General features: G+C 36.0%; 1 protein-coding gene across 6 annotated transcripts in view; it reads left to right on the top strand.

The window, feature by feature from the left end:
* Window positions 1-22868, top strand: part of HACE1 (HECT domain and ankyrin repeat containing E3 ubiquitin protein ligase 1) — a 52555-nt gene extending 29687 nt beyond the window's left edge. For 4 of the 6 annotated variants that reach the window (XM_065630561.1, XM_065630559.1, XM_065630557.1 and 1 more), the window contains 12 exons: window positions 933-1001; window positions 1651-1738; window positions 3578-3689; window positions 3768-3865; window positions 4059-4146; window positions 5279-5428; window positions 10356-10552; window positions 15254-15385; window positions 16087-16185; window positions 16490-16560; window positions 21559-21672; window positions 22120-22866. In XM_065630561.1, coding sequence (XP_065486633.1) covers window positions 933-1001; window positions 1651-1738; window positions 3578-3689; window positions 3768-3865; window positions 4059-4146; window positions 5279-5428; window positions 10356-10552; window positions 15254-15385; window positions 16087-16185; window positions 16490-16560; window positions 21559-21672; window positions 22120-22222 — 1321 coding nt within the window. In that variant the 3' untranslated portion in view covers window positions 22223-22866. Of the gene's footprint in view, window positions 1-932; window positions 1002-1650; window positions 1739-3577; window positions 3690-3767; window positions 3866-4058; window positions 4147-5278; window positions 5429-10355; window positions 10553-15253; window positions 15386-16086; window positions 16186-16489; window positions 16561-21558; window positions 21673-22119 lie in introns of all 6 variants that reach the window. The other 2 variants (XM_065630560.1, XM_065630556.1) reach the window with 2 other exon arrangements.
* The last annotated feature ends 390 nt before the right edge of the window (window positions 22869-23258 follow it).

Here is a 23258-nt window from a genome sequence, read left to right as displayed (position 1 = left end):
AAATTATAACCAATTACATTTTCAGACAAAATACATTAAAATAGCTTTAATTTTAGATTTGAATATGTTTAATGGAGGAGAGTAGAGAGAGCTCGTTGTTTTCTGTTGTTCCTAATATTCGTAAAATAAAGCTGGCATTTCATGCCTAAATAAAAAATTAGCTAGTTAACATTTGAAATACTGATGTTTTTTTCTTTTTACTTGCCATGATAGCTTTTCTTCTGCAAATGCTGTTATTGAATTTAGGTATTCTTTGTTAATATACTGAAACACAATGTTCCAAGTTTTCAGCATGAAAACTGACAAGTGTGTTCTAAGTTTTGTTCTTCTTCTCTGTATACTGCATCTTACAAGCTTCTGTGGCAATCTACAGGGAGAAAAAGTTCATTTCCTTTCAGAGAGCTCTCTTTTAGTTGTTTAATACTTCCAGACCATCTGTCAGACCAGAAGTGTGTTTAAAATGTGTATATTTGGTCTTTGGAAGATTTTATTTTCTTGTAATGTTATTTCTTCCTGATCATTTTCCTTACCACAGTTTACAGGGTACATGGTGGGAGTTTTATGCAATGAACAAAAATATAGAACAATATGCATATCATGTACATTGTGCATATAATATCAGTCCTTCCAAATATGTGCTTCCATTGTTGTATTGAAAGCTAGGAGGATTCAACAGAAAAATGTGTATTTCTATTAGTTTGAGCTCTTTTTTTATTCATATTGTTAATAACAGTGGTCAGGTTGCTTGACCGTCTTGATTATTGGCATTTTTGCCTCTTCTGTTATTTTTATTATGAAATCTTAATGCTGCTGAGTATTTAATTTCATGATTGACTAGTTAAAAACCATCAGTTTCTATTCACATAGTATTTTATTAAAAAAATAAAATGCAACAATTTATGTAAAAGCATGTTATGATTTTCTTTGAACAGGATGACATCACCTCGCTTTATAGAATTTGTTTGTAAACATGATGATGTCCTTAAGTGTTTTGTTAACCGGTAAGCTTCAAGATTTTTTTTTCCCCCAAATAATTTAAACTCATATATTTTTCTTCTTACTGTGTTGTATTTTTAGGGTATTGTTGTGACATATGTGCCATATGCACTTCAATGGTCCTGCAGAATTCAAGGGAATGTATATTAATGATTAAGAGCTCAGGCTTAAATGAGCTTTTGTGCGTGTAAGTGATTCTTTTGTAAGATCCTGTGAGATTTCATGAACAAAATATTTTTCACAGAGCAACGGAATAATTTTCTTAACAAATTCTTTCCTCATCTTTGTTCAAGATAAAGCCTTCCCATTTGAGGCAGAAAAAAATTTTCATTCTTCCTGCAATGTGTTATACTTAGTGACTTCTTAAAGGAGTCTGAACCATCTTTGTACACGTAGCTGTTTCCAGTTTTTCTGGAACTGCCCAGTTTATAACCTTGCTTCTGTCTGGAGAGCTGCTTGTAATCCTTCATGTTCAGAGCATAAGGTAGTATAAGTCGTTTGGAAACAAGAGTTAGGAAAACATTTCAAAATAGAAGAGACTGTTGGAGCTTTTCTGCATGACTAATTGCATTTTCTCTTTATGTAGACTTCTTGTATCATGAAGCATTATTTTAAATCTCTGACTAACGGGCTTCTGACCTATATTTGTTTCAGAAATCCCAAAATAATTTTTGATCACTTTCATTTTCTTCTTGAGTGTCCTGAACTAATGTCCAGGTTTATGCACATCATAAAAGCTCAGGTAAGTGTCAGGAGATGCTAAGTTACAACTTCTATGAATATAAAGAGCGTGTTCTGTTTAAAAAGAATAATATTAGAAAAAAATCCGTTTGGGGAGGATAGAAGAACTAAGTGTGGCCTCCAGTGTTTCTGAATCTGGGATGTTAAAAGATTAAACAGACATTGCAGACAGATTTCTGTACTTCTAAAGTCTTCAAAATTTATGTGTAAGTCCATTTGAGGTGACCTATGTTAAACATCTTACAAGTCCAACTTTCAGTTAAACAGGCGTAACTTTCTATTATCAAATCTATTTGTGCACATCTGATAGATTAACCTTTAAAATGCTGTGCTTTTTCCTTAATTGGCTTACATTTTGAGATAAACCAGAGGATAAATACAGCACTTTTAGTTGATTTGGCCATAGCTTTGGCCATAGCAAGTTGTCTTATTACTCTTTGCACTGTTCCCTACCGTGGTGGTGGTGATGTTTTTTTGGGTGTGTGTTTTTGTTTTTTTTTTTTTTTTTGTTTGTTTGTTTGTTTGTTTTGTTTTTTTTTTTGTGGTTGGTTGTTGTGTGTTTTGTTTTTTGTGGTGTTTTTTTTTTTTTTTTTTTAGTAAAATCCTGATGTCTTCCATACCCTAAACTCACTTTTCGATTTCACTGAACAGTTATTCTGTAATTGTTATTCTAGGGAAACTAATGTAGTTAAGTGGGAAAATTAGTGAGCAAACCTCTGTATGGAAGTCTGCTGCTTTACATAACATTGTAGTGTTAAGCATCTGCCGCATTTTCACTGACCGTTAAAAAAAATTCTGGTTGCCTACATGCAGCTCAGAGGCGGAACTGTCTATTTTTTCTGTTACAAATGAGGATCATCTTTGGGCGATAATACGTTCTTCTGGAACTCCTTCATTTAGCACACACTGTTATACTTTTGCTTTGTTCTCTAATAGAAAGGTTCCTTCCATTAAAATATTTTGGTCAAAGACAGAAATTGCTGAAAACAAAGGTGAAAGTCCTCTAACCAACCACTTCCCACCCCCAGAATGTTGTAGGGTGTGTTCCAAAAGCTTTCTTTCTGTCGTTGTGAACAGTACTATATCTTTATTTTTAGATATACATTGGTTTTGGTAATCCCATTTCATTTTTAGGACATGGTGTAGGTGTATTGTTAAATCATTCTTTGGTTGAAATGTGTGTTTTTGAAATTCATTACCGATGAATAATGAAGAGACCTTCAGAACTGATACCGTGTTTGTTAGATCAAACACGCGTACGTGCTGTGAATCGTGATAGATGAGAGAGGCTGTACTTGTGTCATATCTGTCTCAGAACTGCAAAATGTCGGTCTAAATACTGAGTCAAGCAAGCCAGGACCTTCTCACCTAGGAATTGCTCTGGAAGGTTCCTGGTTCCTTTGGGCTGTTTTTTTTATTGCCAATGAACTTTAGTACAGATATGAGTAGTTTGTATTGTGCTTCTGTGCTCAGCTGTGGTTGATAATCAGTAATGTGAAAGAAGCCAGGGACTGCCTTCTTGTCTAGATTCCTTCCTTCCCTGCCCTGGAAGAACTTTTGTTGTATTTTTCTCCTGTGTGATGAGCTCCAATAGCTATTTCTGCGTGACTGATGGTCCAGCATTTCTGCATACCAGACTTCAGCAAGCACTGAAGGGCATGTCTAGTTCTTTCCTTTTCCCAAAATACCGTATATCCTGTTGAGGTTGCACTGAGTAACTCTTTGCCCATCTCAAAAGTGAATTGAGAAGTATGCGTAACTATTTTCCAGTCATGCTTATGAGACACAAATTATTCAGTTGAATGCATCTATATAATGTGGTTTACCTCTTGTTTTGTAGCCATTTAAAGATCGCTGTGAATGGTTCTATGAACATCTGCATGCTGGGCAGCCAGATTCGGACATGGTGCACAGGCCTGTAAATGAAAATGACATCCTTTTGGTTCACAGAGGTATTGTGTTACAAATGGAATTAGTATATCATTGAAATATAATGAATTATAACAAATTAATTGTTGCTTTGTATTTAGATTCCATTTTTAGGAGTAGCTGTGAAGTTGTGTCTAAAGCAAATTGTGCAAAACTAAAGCAAGGGATTGCTGTGAGATTTCATGGAGAAGAAGGCATGGTGGGTAAAACGGCATGGTTTTCCTTTATGGTATTTATATATGAATATTAATTCTCTTTCACAAGTATTGTTTTGAACTAAATCCTAATTTAAAATAACTTTTATACTTTATTAAAAAATGTGTGGTTATCCAGCGTAACTTTGTGCAGTGAAAGTTCTGTGTACTAATGTGTTTTATTCTTTTGACATCCAGGGACAGGGTGTGGTGCGTGAGTGGTTTGATATCTTATCCAGTGAAATAGTTAACCCAGATTATGCCTTATTTACCCAGTCAGCTGATGGTATGTTTCTGCCATTTTTTTTCCTAATTTTAGGGTGTTGTCTTTTATAAAAGCATTTTTATAATTCAAGAAAAAAGTTACTGGTTTCAGAATATAAGATTGTTACTCTTTAAAGGCAATACTGACAGAATTGATCTCATATACAGATCTCATATACAGTGATTTTTGTACATTTTTATAACTACAGATGAAATATTTTTCATAATTTGAAGTTTCCTTGATTTTTGGCCTCTCTTTTGGAAGAGGAGAGTGAGTTGTTAGTTTTAAGGAGTCCATGCTATTTTTGCCTGGTAGTAGAAGGACTTAACACTTTGAGAGCAATATAGAGAGTGTTTTCCTTTCTTCTGCATCTGCAAGAGAACTGTGGAGGTATTCCTTTATTTTCTTTTAGAAATCCAGAATTTCAGTCACTTAATTTTGTGGTAAAACCAGATGCTGATCTCCACAGGTCTACCTTGTATTTGACTTTTTGTCTTTTGGATGCTTCATATGAAGCAAATCTTTATGAATAAAAAATTTTACATCATCATCAGTGATAAATGTTTTGCTTTCTACCTTACAAAGTCTTGTGAAGTGGCAAGAAATTCAGACAACAGTAGAGGCATAGAAGAGTTCCTGAAAGTTAAAAGTTCAGGAATGTCTGTTTGAGGTGGTCTTTTCCAAGGAGACCAAGACTGGACTGTCTTCATCTGGCTGGAGCCAGGTGGAAGGAAGTAGATGGATACTGATATTTCTGCTGAGCATGGTCACAAGTTGATAGAATCATGGCCCATTATAGTGAGCAAAAAATGCACATAGCAATATAGCAAGATGGAGGACCCAATTTAGCAGATCATGGAGGACCCAATTTAGCAGATCATGATTACCCTTATGTTGATGATAATCATTTCAGAGTGGTGCCTTGGAGAGTGGCTAAGCAGTATCATTGTAATAATAATAGGATGTCATTACATTCTGATACATTTCTTTCTAACATCTTTTTGGTGTAAACAAAAAACCTCAATCAATCTTCCAGAACCCCAAAATAAAACTCTTTCAGTGGTTTCAGATGCTTAGTGTATTTGATAAATGCGAACTTCATTTAAAAAAAACCCAAACAAGTAAGTCACATGAAAATCTTTTTATTTTATAGGAACTACTTTCCAGCCCAACAGCAACTCTTCTGTAAATCCAGATCATTTGAACTACTTCCGTTTCGCAGGCCAGATCCTGGGACTAGCTCTGAATCACAGGCAGTTGGTGAACATCTACTTCACGAGGTCATTCTACAAACACATTCTTGGTATGTTTTCATTAAAATCCTGTTTATTAGTCGTAACAGTTGTCTGAGCAGTAAAACTTTTCCTTTTGTACTTGTATGTGTGTTAAAAGTGAAAAAGTCTTGGAAATGAATGTCTTGCTCATCTTTTATGTACAACAGCATCACAACATAATACGGCAATAATGACTATTCCAGCCTGAGCATCTCTTAGGAACCGTTATAGTTGCAAAATATAGAAATATATTAGCAAAACTGTGGGAATTTCGTGCAGTTAGCAACTTTTAATAAGATAGCTAATCTTTCAATTTATATTTGAATATGAATCTAAAATTAAAAACAAGGAAGGCATAATTAATCTGTCTAAAGCATAATCATATAATTTAGTTGCCTTTAATGTTGCTGACTCGGAATGCCTGAAAGGCAGACTAGTGCAGGCAATTGTTTTTATGGTGCATGCAATTCTTTGCATCACAGTTGTGAAATTTATCTGTCCTGCCATGTAATGTCATTCTTGAGAAATGAAAATAATCATTCTTTAGTTAACTCAGGACAGACTTACAAAGTTGATAATGTTTAGGAACTCTGGCAAAAATTTGTCGGACATTCTTTATTATGCCTGCAGTTTTTCAGTCATGTAATGTTTAACGAGATGAATGCATTCTGTTGCGAACCTCCTCGTCTACCCACTCCAACAAATACTACTTATTTCCTGAAACAGTGTTTCAGAACCAGCGCAGGTTCATCCTGTCTCCTTCCTGAGGAAAGTTAATTCATACACTTACTGTAGCATTCAAGAGCATTGGTCAGAAGTCTTTATAAAAATGTAACTTTTTGATAGAGAAGGACCAGTGTTAAGTAGCGGTATCTGTGGTCTAGGGCTCTTCTCTACTCTTCTTTGAGAACCTTTGTGCCTCTTGATTTTGTCGAACATGATGCTCCTGTTTTGCATTGTCATGAAAAGATTTTCCTCTTGCATGAAGATGTGCTGGAAAGGTAAATTCCCTTTGCGTTCCTGTTACTCCTCTAAGTACATAAATTCCTTTGCAGCTGCGTGCACAATTTCCTTGGTGTTTAAGCACCATTCTTTAATATTCTTTGAAAGTATAAGATTGCTTGGTTTTGGAAGTTTTACTTTTCCTTGAGAACCACTCTTTACTTTAAGACCTAGCAAGATTTTCAAGGGATTGTTTGCATCTCATTCTGTTTCTGTGTTCTCATTCTGTCTACCTACCATCTTCCTGTAGTGTTTTCTGAGTCCAGGACAAATCAACTCTCAACTTCAGATTCAGTGTTTCTCTTCCCTGCAAGTGTAAGGAAACACTGTTGCAGTTTGTTGCAGGCACAGTCATCTTCGTCAACATCTTGACAAAAAGTTGCATTTTACTTTTCTCTCTCAGTACCGCTTTCTGCTGCGGGAGAGTGATTGTGCAGTGGACAGGAGACAGTGGAGAACAACCGATCCGAAGCAGCACCATGTTGGCAATGCCTCATTGAGCTTCCCTAATCATTGATATTCACAGAGGAAAGCAGTTCCAAAGTGGACATATCTTTGTGTGGCACAATTTGACACTGACTTAAGGATTGGCCTCTGACATCAAGAGATTTCTCTGTGTGAGCAGAAGAATGGTGCTCACAGGCTAATCAACATGTGATGTATTCACAAATTATAAAAACATATTTTTCTGCTGTTCAGTGACACCTGAAGAATAGTCAATTGTTGCTCTCATCATGTCTTTTGCAAATGGCTACTCATGAATTTGGGTTCTTTTCTAGTTTGAGTCATGATTATATACTGGATTTGTTGGTTTCTGAATTGACAAGATGAACTATTGTTTACTTTTTGTTTGTTTTTCTTTTTTCATTTTGCTAGAGTTACTATTGCAAACCAAACAGTAATGAGTAGTCTCTGTTAAGATCTCACCAGTCTCTCTTAGTAAAGTCTTGTCATTCTGTTGAACAGGCATCCTGGGACTCTCTAGAGGTTTGTGCACATTCAGCTTCTTTAAGTTCAAAAGGTTCACAGGTTATCACTACTTGTTACTTATCAGACACAGAGTAGTTACTTATTCTGCTGCAATCACAGTGGTTTATTTAAACCCTTCCAAAGCTTTTTCCCTCAGCTTTGTGCATCTCCTCTCTTCTTGCTTAACGAAACCAAGTTGCACAGCAGCAGATGCTCCTGAGGAGTCTTTGTTTTATTTTTGTTTCAGGTTTAGCTATGGGTTATGCTAACTGTTGTTCATACCAGATGCCAGTTACCAGGTTACAGACACAGAGACTCCCTTCAGCAACTCATCAGGCCTGAAGTAATGGAGTAATAAATCCTTTGAAGCCCAAGACCATCTCCATTCCTTTGGTTTCTCACCTTGCACTGAGATCCTTGTTTTCTGTAGCTTTTCCTGTTGGTGGCACTGGATCCACCAGTTGCGTGGTAAGACCTCCTGTATCTGAGGAACAGTGTGAATCCCTTTCAAATGAACTATTCTCTTTAGTCAACAGACATGATGTTGGCAGTGCCTTAATTAGAAGCTGAAACCTGTGTGAACAAATGTGGCTACTTTTCTGAGACTCGGGTAGGTGCATCACCTTTTTTCACTGTGTTGAACTGAGATCTTTCTGCAACAGTGTCTGGTACACAAGGAAAGATCACCAAGTTAAGTGATGACCCAGCTAAAACACAACTAATGTGCTTTGTAAGATGTTAGATATATAGCTTGCATGATTTTTTTGTGTGCTGTGAAATCAAACATTATTCCATAGGTCTTCAGGTTTATTAGGGCTGCACTCTGTTACAGATGTAGAGCTGAGGCAGAAATATAGTCAGAAATTAATAAGGCCTCTTAGGTTTTTCTTAAACTGCCTGTCTGCCTTCTGCTTTAACAGAGGAGGAGAAGATAGTTTCACTAGTGCTTTTGTCCAGTTACTTTGTATTTTTTCTAAGGAGCCAGTTGCTTTTCTGTTTTGGAATGGAAACTTCTACCTCCAACCAGCAAAGGCACATAGCATATAAATTCCGAACTGTGCTATCTGCTGTTGGACTTAAGTTCCCTCTTTCACAGTATGATAGAAAATAGTTCCTGACATGGCATGAACAAAAGCAAAAATTAATTTCTGGGTCAGTGTATTTTGAGCTGGAGGCCTTAAATCTTCGAATACTTACTAACTTGTCTTAGAGCTTACCTGTAGCATCTCTTTGAAGTTCTGTATCACACAGAAGTACCTGTTGATCACAATTATGCTAAGATAGATTTCTCTTATTCAAACTACAGGTGCCTTAAGAGTATAGCAAGAGAAGGATAAATAGTATTTCATGGGATTCAAATTTTGTCATGATAAATCTGATGGAGTTTCTTTCTTAACTGCCTGGCTGGAGTCTATTGCTTGGTAAAATATCTCCCAAGTAAATGAGTGAGCTTAGTGCTTTGGTCTCACAATATGCTGGCTGTGAGTATAGTTTCATCGTAATGCTCGGTTCAGTTCCTTCTGTAAAAGCCTGATTCCTACCTTTCAGTCTCCTTTCCAACCTATTTTGCTTATATCCCTCAGAGACATCATTATTTCCACATTTCATATATGAAATGCTCACATGCTCACTAGTTGGCAAAAGCGAAAGTCTTCTAGAAACTACTACACAGATGTTAGATTTTTTTTTTGAGAGAGATATGACCATGAAAATTCATTAGTAAATTATCTATCCCACTCTTAAACTGGAGCATTGCTTGATTGTATTAGAAAAACAACGCCTTAGAGCTTGTTTACACACCATTTCAACACTAGTCAGTCAGCTCTTTCAAGGAAATACTATAACAGTTTTTGCACTGACGTGTTTACACCAGCTGCTAGCCTTTGAGATCTGCGTAACTCTCTGGGGTGCTGCTTCTGCAGTCCACAGCGTGCTGCAACTTCTCCTCATGGGCACCCTTGTGACACTGCACAATGCGCAGAAGATGGTGAAGCAAAGAGACTGCTTCCCAACAACTTGCTTTTTTTCTAAACCTACTACCACCCTCATCCCCTGCCCCTTTTCCCCAGATATTTATCTGACTTGGTAGAGTTCAAGTATCTATTGTGACAGAGCTAAAGTAATTGGAGTTTGTTTTATTGTGTACTGAAGAAGGTCGTTTTCTTGTGCAAACTCAGAATCACCTTGTTCTGGGCATGTTTGTTCAACTTTGCCTGAGTGCCGTATCTGCAAATAGGCAGTTTTTATACTTGGATAAAAATCAAACTTCTAGCAACTCTCCTCTTAATGCTTCTAAATGACTTGCAAGTTCAATTTGAAAATATAAAGTTCCTATAAACAATATATTATAAATATATAATAATATAATGTTCCTATAAATGTAAGTTCCTATACATAATTAATTAAAAATAGTAAATAATTAAATAATGTATTATATATATAATATTCTGGTATATAGCTGTATAGTAGGTCTCATAGGAAAACATTATTAAAAAGAAGAAAACTGAAGAGCAAAAGAATTTTCTAAGTACAGAAAGAAAGGTTATCCTCCTCCCCCAGTTCTAAATGATTTTCTGGGGGAAAAGGTATTATATAGAGAAATATGATATTTTGGTTTCTAAATGCTATGTAGAAATCTTAAAGATTTTTTAGGAAACAAATTTAGCATGTGTTCTGTATGGTTAGATGCTTTTACTGAAATCCATTAGCAAGCTAAAATTGTGCAAATTATTGTTGCTCAGGTGGCATGCCATTTGCTTCAATGGGAAGAAAAACATAAGGAGGAAACTTGATGCTTTAATACTTTTAAAATGAATTATGTACAGTAGTGCTGTAGTTAGTAATGGTGAATCCCTTTTTGCCTTTTCCTATTATTGCATTATTCTGATTTCTCTCTAGAGGGCAATCTTCTACCATATATTGTTAAAACCCTTTTTGCTTTATCCTATTTATTTGAGGTGTTCTGTCTCTTTGTTGTTTTTCTAGGTATACCTGTAAATTATCAGGATGTAGCATCTATTGATCCAGAGTATGCAAAGAACTTGCAGTGGATTTTAGATAATGATATCAGTGATCTGGGTTTAGAGCTGACCTTCTCTGTTGAGACTGATGTCTTTGGAGCAATGGAAGAAGTGCCATTGAAGCCGGGGGGTGCAAGTATTCTTGTTACACAGGAAAACAAGGTGAGTATACAGGTTTATTCAGAAGTTGATAGTATATGAAAACCAGTTGGACTGACTTTATAAATAACTAGAAATATAAAAGGTATATCTGTTTTGAAGGAAATATACAAAATAAAAAAGTTGTCAACACTCTTCCCCTTTTTTCTAGCTTAGCATGTTATAGAAATAGTAGTATTTAAAATCTCTATAAGTGTTCAGGTTTGAGGTTCTTCTTTCTGACAGAACTTTTTGGAAGGGAAATAGGATCAACTTTAAAGGAAGGGTTTATTTTAACTTCAGGAATATTTGTAACTTTTAAGTCATGGGTGTATGTATCAGGAAGGTAAAACAATAGTAATTGCTGAAAGTAAAATTGTAGGTATGTTTCAACATGTGCTGCCTGCTAGGGCATTTGGTGGCCCTAGATTGCTCTGCAGTAACATACAGATAACTGGCAGAGTAAAAGACTGCAGGAAGATTTTTTTTCAGCCATTTGCAAGTCAGTGTGTATGGCAGTAATCTACCTCTTTAATTTACATTAATAGTAACAGTTTGGAAAGTCCCTGAGTTCTCTGCAGCATTAGCTCAAAAATGAATATGGAAAAACACAGCCAGATTTTGAAAATCATCTAGAAATTTAGATAGGCATCAGTCTAATTGAATTCTGCAGTTACCCACAGATAGTTTGGAGTAACTGCAGGAGTGTCCTGGGTAGACCTGCAATTTTTTGTACCACTGACCCTTTTTGTCCTTACGTCTGCTTTGTGTTTTGGTTTTCATTTGTGCTGAGCTAACCCACTCTGTGTACACTGTATTCACTCAGCACTGCATCGTGTAGACAGCTGCTGTATTGGTAAATAGCCACTTGGTGTCAGCATTTGTTCTAACAAAATTTTAGCTTGTCTTGGGGGAATTGGCACTGGATTCTTGTATGTTTAATCCTCGTTTTCATGAAGGCAGAGTGTCATTCCAATAACAGGAATACATATTATTAGCCTGATTCTACACTGTTTCCTACAATATAGTCATTCATGACAAAATACAGATGGTAAAACAAGTCTAATTGTGATGGCAGTGGATGATTAATTTCTTTATTACCTATCAGAGAAAAGAAGAATGTTGATTCTTGTTTCTGGGCAGTCCTAGCTTCTCAGTGTATAAAATAGATGTACTTGCCACAAATTGTGGTTTCATAACAGCTATTTAAAACCAGTTACCAGTTAACATGAAGTTAGAAATTTGCACACGTGAGGATACCCTCAGTCATTAGCAGCTTGCTTTGTTCTGTTAGCTTCTGACTTGGGGCACAGACTAAAATGGGTGTTGGAAGGTGTGCAGAGCAGATGGATCCATTCTAGCGCATCAGCCTTCCTCAGCTGCGGCACGAGGGGATGGGAGTTTGTGTAGCTTTTATGTGAAAGGTGGTAAGAAACAGATGACTGTTGTGGTAGCTTTGAAACTGTTAATATTAATTGATTTCTGAATTTGAAGATGCAAAATGTGAAGTCAACAAACATCTGTAAGATGGCACTGTTTCCTTTTCACTGATTTTGACAGTGGTGAACCAAATTGTTGAAAATTATAGATCTGTGTTTTAGTGGCATTTGGGGATTTTTTCTAATTAATGTGACGTGGTTTTGCAGTATGTTTTAGCTTAGCAGTTCTAACAGGTTAAACAGGAAAGTGTCTACTTCATAAAACACCTCTTTTACTGCAAGAAAGATCTATCTTTTACCTTTACCAGAGGAATAAAAGATCACCGTTTAAAACTCATTGTATTTGCTGTACCTCAGGGAGAAGATGATTCAGCTTCTAAAGGAATTTGGCGTGTATGCGCACCAGCAGATTACCTGTTCAAAGGACAGCATTTTTAAAAGTAAAATTGAGTGATTCTTTATTCCTTAAAAAACAAACAAAAGAAAAGAAAACAAAACAAAACCCAAACAAAACCAACAAACCCACAAAAAAACCTCCTATGCCAAAACCAAAACAAGACCCACAGAAACCACCCAAACAATCCATCTCCCTCTTACTGAAAACCAAAATAAAAGAGAGTAAGTGCCCCATTGAAGAGCGGCAGTAGTAGCTGTTTGTAAAAATTTGTTTTCTTTGAACCAGGGAATTTTATTTTTTTACATCAACTGCATAGTAGGTCAATGGTTGTGAGACCATATGAATCAAATGTTCCAGTCTTCTAGTTGGAACCTCCATGTAGCTCCAACTGAAGCATCAGCTATGGTAGTGGCTCAGCTGCCTTTTGTCATGGTAACGGGGAGACTTCAAAGGAAAAAGTCAGGCTTTGCCCAGTGTCTGTCCTATGCATTTCTTTGTTCTTTGCTGTGTATATCTTTGTATCTTTCTATTACTTTTCAGGAAAAAATTAAAATTAGAGCTAGTAGAAGTTTGGCCATGTGCTATTTTAAAAATGGTGCAAATCTTCACAGTCCAATGGCTTTCTCTGCCCTCCCAGGACTTGTCTGTGAGCTGTGCTGTTTGGCAGTAAAAAATTACGTATTTTTTTCAAACAGCTTTGGAATGGAGCTGCTCTCTGAATCTGAACATCATGATGAATATTGATTCTTGTCTCACAGTATATGGGTTGTGAAATCGGGGAAGCATGATCTCTGCTTGATTTACCTCAAAGGAAAATAAAAAAACAACGCCTCATCCAAACTAGACTTTGTCATCGTATTTGTGATGCTCGTCTCATGTGTGTTCAATCAAATGTCCCCTCTTAAAAGAAGGCTGGATTATACCTTTTATGCACTATGTAGGAATGCATATGTAAATATTTCTATTTTGTAATGTACTCCTAAGGCTTCTGAGAGGGAATAAAATGTAAATGAAAATGAAGTGAACAGAGGGAAAAACAAATTGACCTTTTATATTTTTTTTTTTTAGTGGTGTACATTATGGGAATTCGGTGATACGGGTCTTTCAGTGTGTGCCAGTGCTGATAGTCAGAATGCTTGGCTGTTCCAGGCTATTTAAGACATTTTTTTGTTACATCTAAAGCACAACAACTGTTTTCTGTCATAATGAAAGTGTTCAATGTAAATATTTTTGAAATGCAGAAAATAAGTTTTTGTCCTATTTTTTTCTAATGGATTTTTTAAAAAAATAAGGTTGTGATTTTTTTCTTTCTACAACTCTGTTTTCTGAATAGCCCAATTTATGTAACAGCAACTAAAGAAATGTAAAAAAAGTATTTCCGATCACTGAAGAGCAGTGTTAACACTACTTGTAGTCCTCATACTGCTAAAGTTTCTGCTCTCTTCCTATAGCTCCTAATATGTATTCACAGAGCCTGCTTTTGTCTAGTGCGATTAATCTCCTTTGGCTTTCTCTCTAATTGTTTAGACAAGGGAGGTGTCCTCGGTGCCACTGACAGTAGAAGCAACCTAGGGAGATTCCTAGATTGAAACTTGATTTTTGGGAACAATTCTGCAGTTGAAGATATCATTGTATAATGTTTCTCTTCTTCAGAGCACTTTACAAATTAATTGTCTTCTCACTCTAATAAAATGGTGGTAATGCATTTAAAAATATCTTCCAATGCAAAGCAAATGAGAACCCCTCTATACTTCTGTGAATGTCAGGAATTGCCTTTGAAAAATATTCTTCTGGTTTGAAATGTTTCATACTTCATTCTGTTTTTCTGAAAGGGAGGAAAAAAAGAATGCTTGGCTGCTTTTGTGTAGGTTCAGAACCTAAAAATTTAGGTTAATGTTTTTTAAAATTAAAAATCAGAGTAGTATTTTTATAAGATTATTGTCTTGAAGGAAGGTGATAGTTAGGATGATTTGTTTTGTGTTTTATTAAAAATCATGATCAGAGAGGTGAAGCATTACTTTGAAACTGAATACCTTAAATAATCTAGGAATAAATTTTGTTCTCAAGTAGAAGTCTCTTTTCCTGAGTAAAGAAACTTTATTAGACTTGCATAGTTTTGTCAGGGTAAATGAGACATTTTTATAGAGTTGTAATGTAGGCAATGTCTGTCTCATCCTGAAAACCTTCCTTCATTACCTGCCTCCTAGGCTTTTGTCTTTTCAACAAAAGCAAAGTTCCGGTGGATTCCTTTTTTAACTGGCATTTTTTAAAGGTGACAGAGCCCCCAAATCTCTAAAGCAGGCAAACTATGTTATCATCCATTCACATGGTTATGGTAGAAATGCTTTTTTGCGGTGTGTGTGTTTTTTTTTTTTTTTTTTTTTTCTTTTTTAAAAACTGAGAATATTTCCAAGACTTTCTTAAAAGAGTTGTAATTGTTATTATGACAACAAAGCTTGCAGGAGTAAGTTAGTTTTGTCAGTTTGCTTAATAGAATATTTTTCTTTACAGACAATACCTTGTTCATGTGTTCAGACGATCACAATGGTGGTTGTATTAGATGCAGGCACGGCAAACTAAGTGTTATTCACTTCTTTTATTTTAGCCCAAGTCCCTGTTTTTTGACTGATTTGTCTTAGAATTAGAACACTTATGTTTGGGAATTGTCTTTGGAAGGAAGGAAGGGGGAAGACCAGAAGGGGCTCTAAACTCGGAGAGGTTTTGAATTATTTTGGGTTGGTTCCATTGTCAAAAGTGCATAGGGACTCCTTAATATCTTACAGTAGATGAGATTTGTAAAGTATTGAGGACTGCGTGTGTGTGTGAGTTTGCGTGAGCGAGCACTATGTATTTTTGCTATTATATATCTTAATGTTGTTTTCATTGCAGGCTGAGTATGTCCAGCTTGTCACAGAGCTTAGAATGACAAGAGCCATTCAACCTCAGATAAATGCCTTTTTACAAGGCTTCCATATGTTCATTCCACCATCTTTGATCCAGCTTTTTGATGAATACGAACTGGTAAGCACAAATACGTATACTTTTTAAAAATACTTTGTTCAGCATACTTCGTTAGTAGTGTAGTGACATAGAAGTAAAGCTCAGCATGAACAAAATAATGATTTTGTATCTTTCACTTTAGTTTTGCTTATCGGGCGTCTATCAGTGAGGATCTCAATATGTGTATTCTTGCTTATCCTAGTTGCTTAGAATGACATTTTGGAACGTGATAACTTTGTGTACCAGTGATACATGCCTTAAACTGTAGTTTCAAAATGGGATCAGCATGTTGTGGCCTTTGAATGTTGTAATGTTTTCCTTCGAGAGTGCAGAAGTTCTTTAAAAGTAAGGAGATGCTGTCTGTTGTCTTTTTCTGAGTCACAAAATCAAATTCCAGTAAGTTCTGTAGTGATCTGATCTTCTGTAACTGAGACATCTCAAGTTTTGCTTCCAGTCGTGCCAAAACTTAGAGCTTTTTTTTTTCTTAGGTTCTTTGGCAATAATTTCTACCTCTTGATACCCTATGCTTAAATTTAAACTGATCATGTGAAGTTACCTGAATTCAAGGATCTTCTTTTATTAAAATTTAGTTGTAGGTTCCATAAGGTTGCAACTAAATAGAAAAAAAACCACTGCAATTTTAATGTTTCTTAAAGCATTGCTTTTTAAAATAGCATAAACACTTGAAATTAATGGTCACAATCTGTGTACTTCTTCTGAAGGAGCTTTTGCTGTCTGGTATGCCAGAAATTGACGTGAATGATTGGTTAAACAATACAGAATACACCAGTGGCTATGAGAGAGGAGACCAAGTTATACAGGTAAAATTACTTTTTTTTTTTTTAGATAATGTAGACTGCTGCATTTTAATCCAGAAAAAAGAGATACTACTTTTTGTTGTTGTCATTTTCTCTATGTGTTTATGGAAGCTATTTTGGCTGAAATTTGTGGAGTTTTTTTATACTATGTTCCTGTATTAAGGGACTTAATGATATATGAATTTCATGTGACAATTTCCATCATTTGAGTAAGAAACACGAATATTCCATTTATTGTTTTACCATTTTATTTTCAAGTACTGCAAGTATTTAACAGAAAATACAAACTAACTTATTTTTCATTTAGTGGTTCTGGGATGTTGTGGAAGAGCTAACTCAGGAAGAGAGAATATTGCTGTTACAGTTTGTTACTGGCAGGTGAGAAACTTTTCTGTAGCAACAAATACATTGTCTGGATGCTCTGAAATACATCAAGAGACTTCAGATTACCATACAAGATCACCTAACTAGAAACTGTTTTGCATACTTCAGTGTTCCATATGTTGATCAAAGTAGACAAAATGTGTGTTAATACTTTTGCTGCTTGTATTGCCAGCAAAATGATTGATTGGTTCGTTATTATACTTGACTACTTTGCAAGAGGCCTTTGTATAGTTAAGTTGCTGTCCCAGGCAATTTTTAACAAGGCAATAGTGAATTTAACTGCTCTTTATGTTGTTCTTCCTGCTGCATATTTATGTGGCTCCCGGCTTCTCCAGTAATCAATATAGGCTTTAATATATGAGATAACAAGGTATCACTTCAGTCAGTGTAAACAGAACATCCTTCTCCTAAAGCTGAGTTGAATTTAACATTAGTGCAGTGTGTCAAGATCAAGTGAAGATGTAACCTTATGCAAGACTGTGTTTGCTTTATATAGGATTTCTGTTCTAAATTCTAGTTGTTCTGCAGGGAAAGCCACTTTTATTTTTTTTTATGGTTTTGGGGGCAGTGGGGGAAGGTTTTGAGCAATAAATGCCCCTGTGAACTGGGTGAGTTGCTGAGTTTGTGTACACAGACATTTTGCAAAGTGGATCCATATATATATGGCACCTGAGCTGTGTAATTCATGTTTTCTTCTGGTGGCAGGTAGAGGTGGCACCATCTTCTAATTTGATACTCCTTTCATAGGCTAGGATTTGTACAGTAGTTGACCTTTTGAAGTTTTGTGGTTAAGCAATGGTAAAATACAGATTAAGAGTATCAAACCTTTTATACCAAGGAATTTCAGAGTCACGGATGTATCATGAAATGGCACAGTTTTCTAATTCTAGTAGTTTCACTTGATTTATTATGAATTTCATTGTTTTTAGGGATCACAGACAATTTAAGAAGCTGTTTCTGTGCACATCAATCTTTTTGTCCTCTGCAGAAATGATTCCTGCAGTTCTAACTGCACAACTGTTGCATGCCAGCTGCTGGTCTGTCATTTTTAGTGGACTAGTCTGTTTCTAAATCTAGGTGGCAAATAAGGGTCTTTAGAATGTAAGGTCATGTTTCAAATGCTTCTTAAAACATTCCAAATGATACTCAAGTGGCATTCACTATTTGGATGGCATTTGGGCTAATCTACTGGATTCTAAGGGACGCTTTCTATCAAGTAAACAATTATGTTGTCTGATGAATACGTGCTTGAGCACCATTCATTTTGGTCACAAATCACTGACTTGTTCTTACCCATTTCTTGTTAGTAGGAAGGAAATTTTTGGTATCTCTTTTAAGAACTCTGGGCTGAAATTTAAAACCAAATTGCTTCGTATTTTTTCCGTATCAGCTAGTAGGAACCCATTTTGTTTTTTCTTCAGTTATTGAAATACAACAGGTATGTTTTTCCATAAAAATTGAACTTGTGAAAGTTACCTCTAATAGTGGTATGCAGTTGGCATTTTTGCACACAAATCCCCAGACATTCCTAGTTTCTGGTCATGGAAGATTTAGATGCTGAGTCGTCTGAGTTGTCTAACACCAGTTAGTTTAGCACAGGCCAGTATATTAAGTAAGTTTGTACACTAAATGAATACCTGATTTCAAACTGATCTTTTTCTGGGATTGCATTTCCTTAGTGAAGAATTTGTTTCTGTATGTGCTGGTTGGCAGGCTCATTCAAATTTTTCATTGTTATTTCCATATCCCTTTAATCTCTTCTGCATATTCTCTTACTTGATTTTTGGGTGTGTGGGTGTGAAGTGGTACTATTCTTTCTTTCCAGTCAAAGACTACAAAATTGATTTAGTGAAATTATATTTAGTGAATTATATTTATGATTATGTCTTCAGTGTTTTGCTGACATCTCTAAATGTTTGTAAACTTTGACTTTTGTCTTCTTCCCCCATTCTTACCCTTTTTGTCTTCAATGTAATGAAGTCTTGCTTTGGTAATTTCAGTGGAGATACCATTGCGTTCATCATTAATGCCAATTTTGAGACATCTTTTAACAGTAATCATCATGAGCAATGTTTGAATAGCAGATTCTGTGTGCTTGGAGGTCTTGGCACATTCAAGAAAAAGCCTGAATATTCTTGTACCTTGTGTTGGGGATCTGAAAATTAACTTATGTACCACCTACTTTTTCTCTGCTGACAGCTGCTTGAGATCATATTGCCAGTGCCACATGCTTTTACTTTTTTTCCCTCTCTTGATCTGTTTGGTGTTTGTAATAGTATTTGGCTAAATTATTGTTAATTATCCATTGGCAACTTTTGATCAGGTTTTTAGTTAACAGTTGGAGGGATATGTTGACAGTTTATGATAAATTCTACTTTATTGGTATTTTGCAGGTATCAGGATTGCTATTTAACGTCTTAGGAGACTGTAGTTTCTGTTGCTGTTTTAAGGGAAATTCAGCATATTTGATAAATGTGTTAGATATATATGACTACTTTTAAAAAGTAAAAAAAAAAGAGAACTGCCTTAAAGTATCACTTCTACTTTGTTTTCATTTTAAGTAAATGTATGCAAAATCTATAAGTGGGAGAATAGGTGGAAAAGCTAGGATTCAGATGTAAACTTAGACATTTTAATAGTGTTGAAGTTTCCAAAGCTATGAAATTGTATTGTTGCTCTTGCTGAAGGCTATTTGCACATGCAGTAAGAGAGGTAAGATCTTGAGGCGTTATTTGCACATATTTGAAAGGCTTCCTTTACTATATTGGCAGTGTTTTGCTTGGAAAGAAAACTCATTCTTGGAGGCATAAGTTGGCAGCTGTTACTTTCATACTGTATAATTTTGGCCTGTTGTATGAAAGACATGGTAATAAGTTAAATTATAAAAACTTTTATCTAATAGTGGGCTTGCTGATTTGAATGCGGAATTCTCTTGTTTCATCAAAGGAGAAAAAAAAAAAGTCACTGTAGGGGAGGCAGCACTGTATTAGAAATGCGAGCCAAACCCACGATATAAAAGAGTACCGGCTGTAAAATCTTTACAACTGTTCCAAACTGTGGCTGTGAGCACAATTCTGTTCGTATGTCAGAAATAGCGTGCTGCAAATAATCAGTCCTTCCCCCGTAGCGGTTGCCTTATATACCAGTGCCCAGAACTATATGGCCAGCATTGCAGTTATTAAGCTAGGTGATACAGATTTATGTGTTGGATACTATAGCTAGCTCTTAAAAGTATGTTTAAAAAGTATTACTGCGAGCTCTGTCCTAGCTCCTTAACATGTGGCAGTAGCAACCCTTGCTCTCTTGCATTTTTGCCAAGTAGTTTTACTGTGAGTGGAAATATTACTTCATTCATCTTTTCCATTCTTACTCCTGGTTTTTACAGTCACTGTGGTTTTGTGAATATGGAAGTATTGTTTTTAATATAAGTACCTGTAATCCAAAATTCTAACAGCTGTTATATATTCTATGGAACAGTTATTTTGTTTTATCAGATTCTTTCCTTGCTAGCTACAAAATTGCAGAATAGTTGAGGTTGGAAGGGACCTCTGGCAATTATCTGGTCCAGCCGCATACTCAGAGCAGGGTCGACTAGAGCTGAGTGCTCAAGGTCTTGTCCAGTCAGGTTTTGACTGTTTCCAGTGGCACTGACCCCTCAGCTTTTCTGGGCAACTTGTTCCAGTGTTTGACCACCTCGCAATAAAAAAGTGGTGTGTTTTTTTTTTTTTTCCTCATGTTTAAATGGAATTTCCTGGATTTCAATTTGTGCCTGTTGCCTCCTGCTCTATCACTGGGCACCACTGGGTGCTCCATCTTGAGACTTGTGCTCTGTCTTATTTATTCCTTCCTTCAGGTATTTATGTCCATTGATCAGATTCCCCTGAGCCTTGTCTTCTCCAGGCTGAACAGTCCCAGCTCGCTCTCCTCCTGTGTTGGGTGCTCCAGGCCCTTCCCATCTTTGTGGCTCTTGGCTCAACTTGCTGCAGGATGTTCCTGTCCCTCCTGTAGTGGGGAGCTTGGAGCTGCACTCCAGGTGTTCCTCACTGAGTACAGGGAAAGGATCACCTCCCTCAACCTGCTGGTGACATTATTCCTGATGCAGCCCAAAAGGCTGCTGGATACAGGGATGCATTGCGGGTTCACAGTCGACTTCTTTTAGTCCTTATCCTTTCGTTATAGTGGTGTGGGCTGGCGGGGTTTTTTTTGTGTGTGTGTGAGGGCTGTGCTAATGTTACCTTGTAATGCATACCAACTGAAGTTGATGTTATACAAATACCTGAATTTTATTCTGTTTGCCTCTATTAGTTTAAAATTATAGGAAGGGACTGTGAAGACTCCATGGCTATTGTCCATTTACACCCTGAATAATCCTTAGATAATATATAAGTAAAAAGAAAAAAACCTGAGTAATATGATTGAGAATGCATTCCGGAAGATGCTAGTGATTTCCGCCCCCCCGCCCCTCCAACCCCCGTGAGTTCTGGTTTTGCCACAGGTTGTCACCGGGTGATAATGTGACTGATGTAATGCTTTTATTAGTTACTTGAAATACGTGGTCTGAAGTAGTAAATGAGAAGGCATGTCAAGGGCACTGGTCAGTTGTCCCACAGGTAGTAATTGGAGAATAAACTGTTTTATGATGCAGTATTTATTACTGTAAATATACATAACCATAGATGTTTGCCTGAACTCTGAGGTAATGATGTGTTATAAAAACTAGTTGTACAAATGGTTCCTCTCTGCAAACGGAATTCTCCTAAATGTCATTCAGACAATTTGATGCCTAGTGTAAATAGACAAATGCGTTATTCAATATTGTAATTAAAAGCATTTAGACAAAGAGAACTTCAATATGGGTAAGAAATGGGGAAGCTTGATGAAATTATTAGTAACAAGTCACATGTAGCAATAAGAGGTATTTGCAGTGTAAAGATTATATTTTTTTGGCTTATAACATTCTTGTAATGGTCTAATTTCTGTGAATTTTCTCAGTTCCAGGGTGCCTCATGGTGGCTTTGCCCACATAATGGGTGGCAGTGGATTGCAAAATTTTACAATTGCTGCTGTGCCGTATACTGCAAATCTTTTACCAACGTCAAGCACATGGTATGTTAACTAGTCTCATTGAGATACCTTAAAAATGGGGCTTTTCCATGTCAGTCTCAGTCAAAAGTATAGTTATTTTGAACAGTTTAACTAAAAGGCCAAAAAAAGTTTAGATGGTTTGTAGAATTTTCCCTATCCAGCATAGAATTGATGCAGTTTAACCAAGATTATGTTACATTGTTTGCTCATTGTTTACTGCTTCATTTTGCTTAACTAAAGGCAGTGGGATCAATAAGGGAATACTCAAGTTAAATTGTTGTATTACAATTTACTGAAGTGAAAAAACCCCTTTATGTCCTGCAATATATTTGAATGCTCGATGATACTGTAATGCGGCACATGTTTGTTTTCTTTCATAAATGTGACATCTTCAGGGTTTTCAATCAGAAAACGTTACTCTTGGATTTCTTGCTGAACCGTGATGTGGTTTTCTTCTTTTCTTTTCAGTATCAATATGCTCAAGTTACCTGAATACCCAAGTAAAGAAATCCTCAAGGACAGGCTTCTTGTGGCATTGCACTGTGGAAGCTATGGTTACACAATGGCATAATGAGGTCTGGAAAACTCATCTGACCGTTGATATGCAATTCCGAGTGGCAGAAGTAATTTTGGAAACTGTCAATAGAAAAGCAGCCAAGATGCTGTAGCCCATGGGCAGGGCTGGGCTTCAGAATTCGTGCAGGATCATCAACTTTTCCTCCATTATATGTTGTCAAAGTAGTTTTGATACTGTCATGACAAACCTCTCAGTATGCTGTACTTTCATTTTTTAAAATGACAGATCTGTATGGAAATCAGTTTACATGCTTTTCATTTTTACTTCAGTCTGGATCAAAAAGTTTGTCAGAACCTCTTTCCATGGTTTACTTTTTGATTTTTTTCAACTATGTGGTTGAATGACATTTGCGTTTTAGTTTACTTTGCACTCACTTGGCATACTACTAATGGACAGACTTGTACTTTATGCCTTGTTGCATGTGAAAGTGCCATTTATTTTTGCAGAGAACACTATAGAAAGTTCAATTTGGATATTGTACAGTAAGACAGATCTGATGTATTTTCCATTTCTTTGCATAGTAACAGAAACAAAATTTTATAACTTTTTAGTATTTTAATGTATATGGTATGTAAAGATTAGACTGTTATCACTGGAAAAATAACAGATGAAGTTAATATCTAATTTATATTAGAATTTACACTATATTCTACTAAATATTTAAAGTATTTGTGACTTTATAGTCAACTTGCAGTTTAGAATTTGTAAATATTATTTAAGATCTATATCCACATGTTTGAATGCCTTTACTCTTCCCTTGACATAATGGTATGTTCAAAAGGTATTATTAAATTTTAATATTTTTACCAGAATCTGAATATGACATGTTTGTGTGTCTTTGTGGGTGGTTTATTCTTTTTTTCTCCAGGATTTTATTCGTCTTCCTATAATTTAAATTGTCATGGAAGTAGCATTTGAGAAGGCATTGCAAAAGGGTATGGATGGATATAAGCAAATGCACAAGGAAGCTTATTGAGGTTAATGGGCAAGACTATAATAATTAGAATCTCATGTCAAAATTTATATAAGA

Source organism: Caloenas nicobarica, chromosome 3 (genome assembly GCF_036013445.1).
Source record: "Caloenas nicobarica isolate bCalNic1 chromosome 3, bCalNic1.hap1, whole genome shotgun sequence".
Lineage (NCBI taxonomy): Eukaryota > Metazoa > Chordata > Aves > Columbiformes > Columbidae > Caloenas > Caloenas nicobarica.
This window is presented reverse-complemented; position numbering and strand designations above follow the sequence as displayed.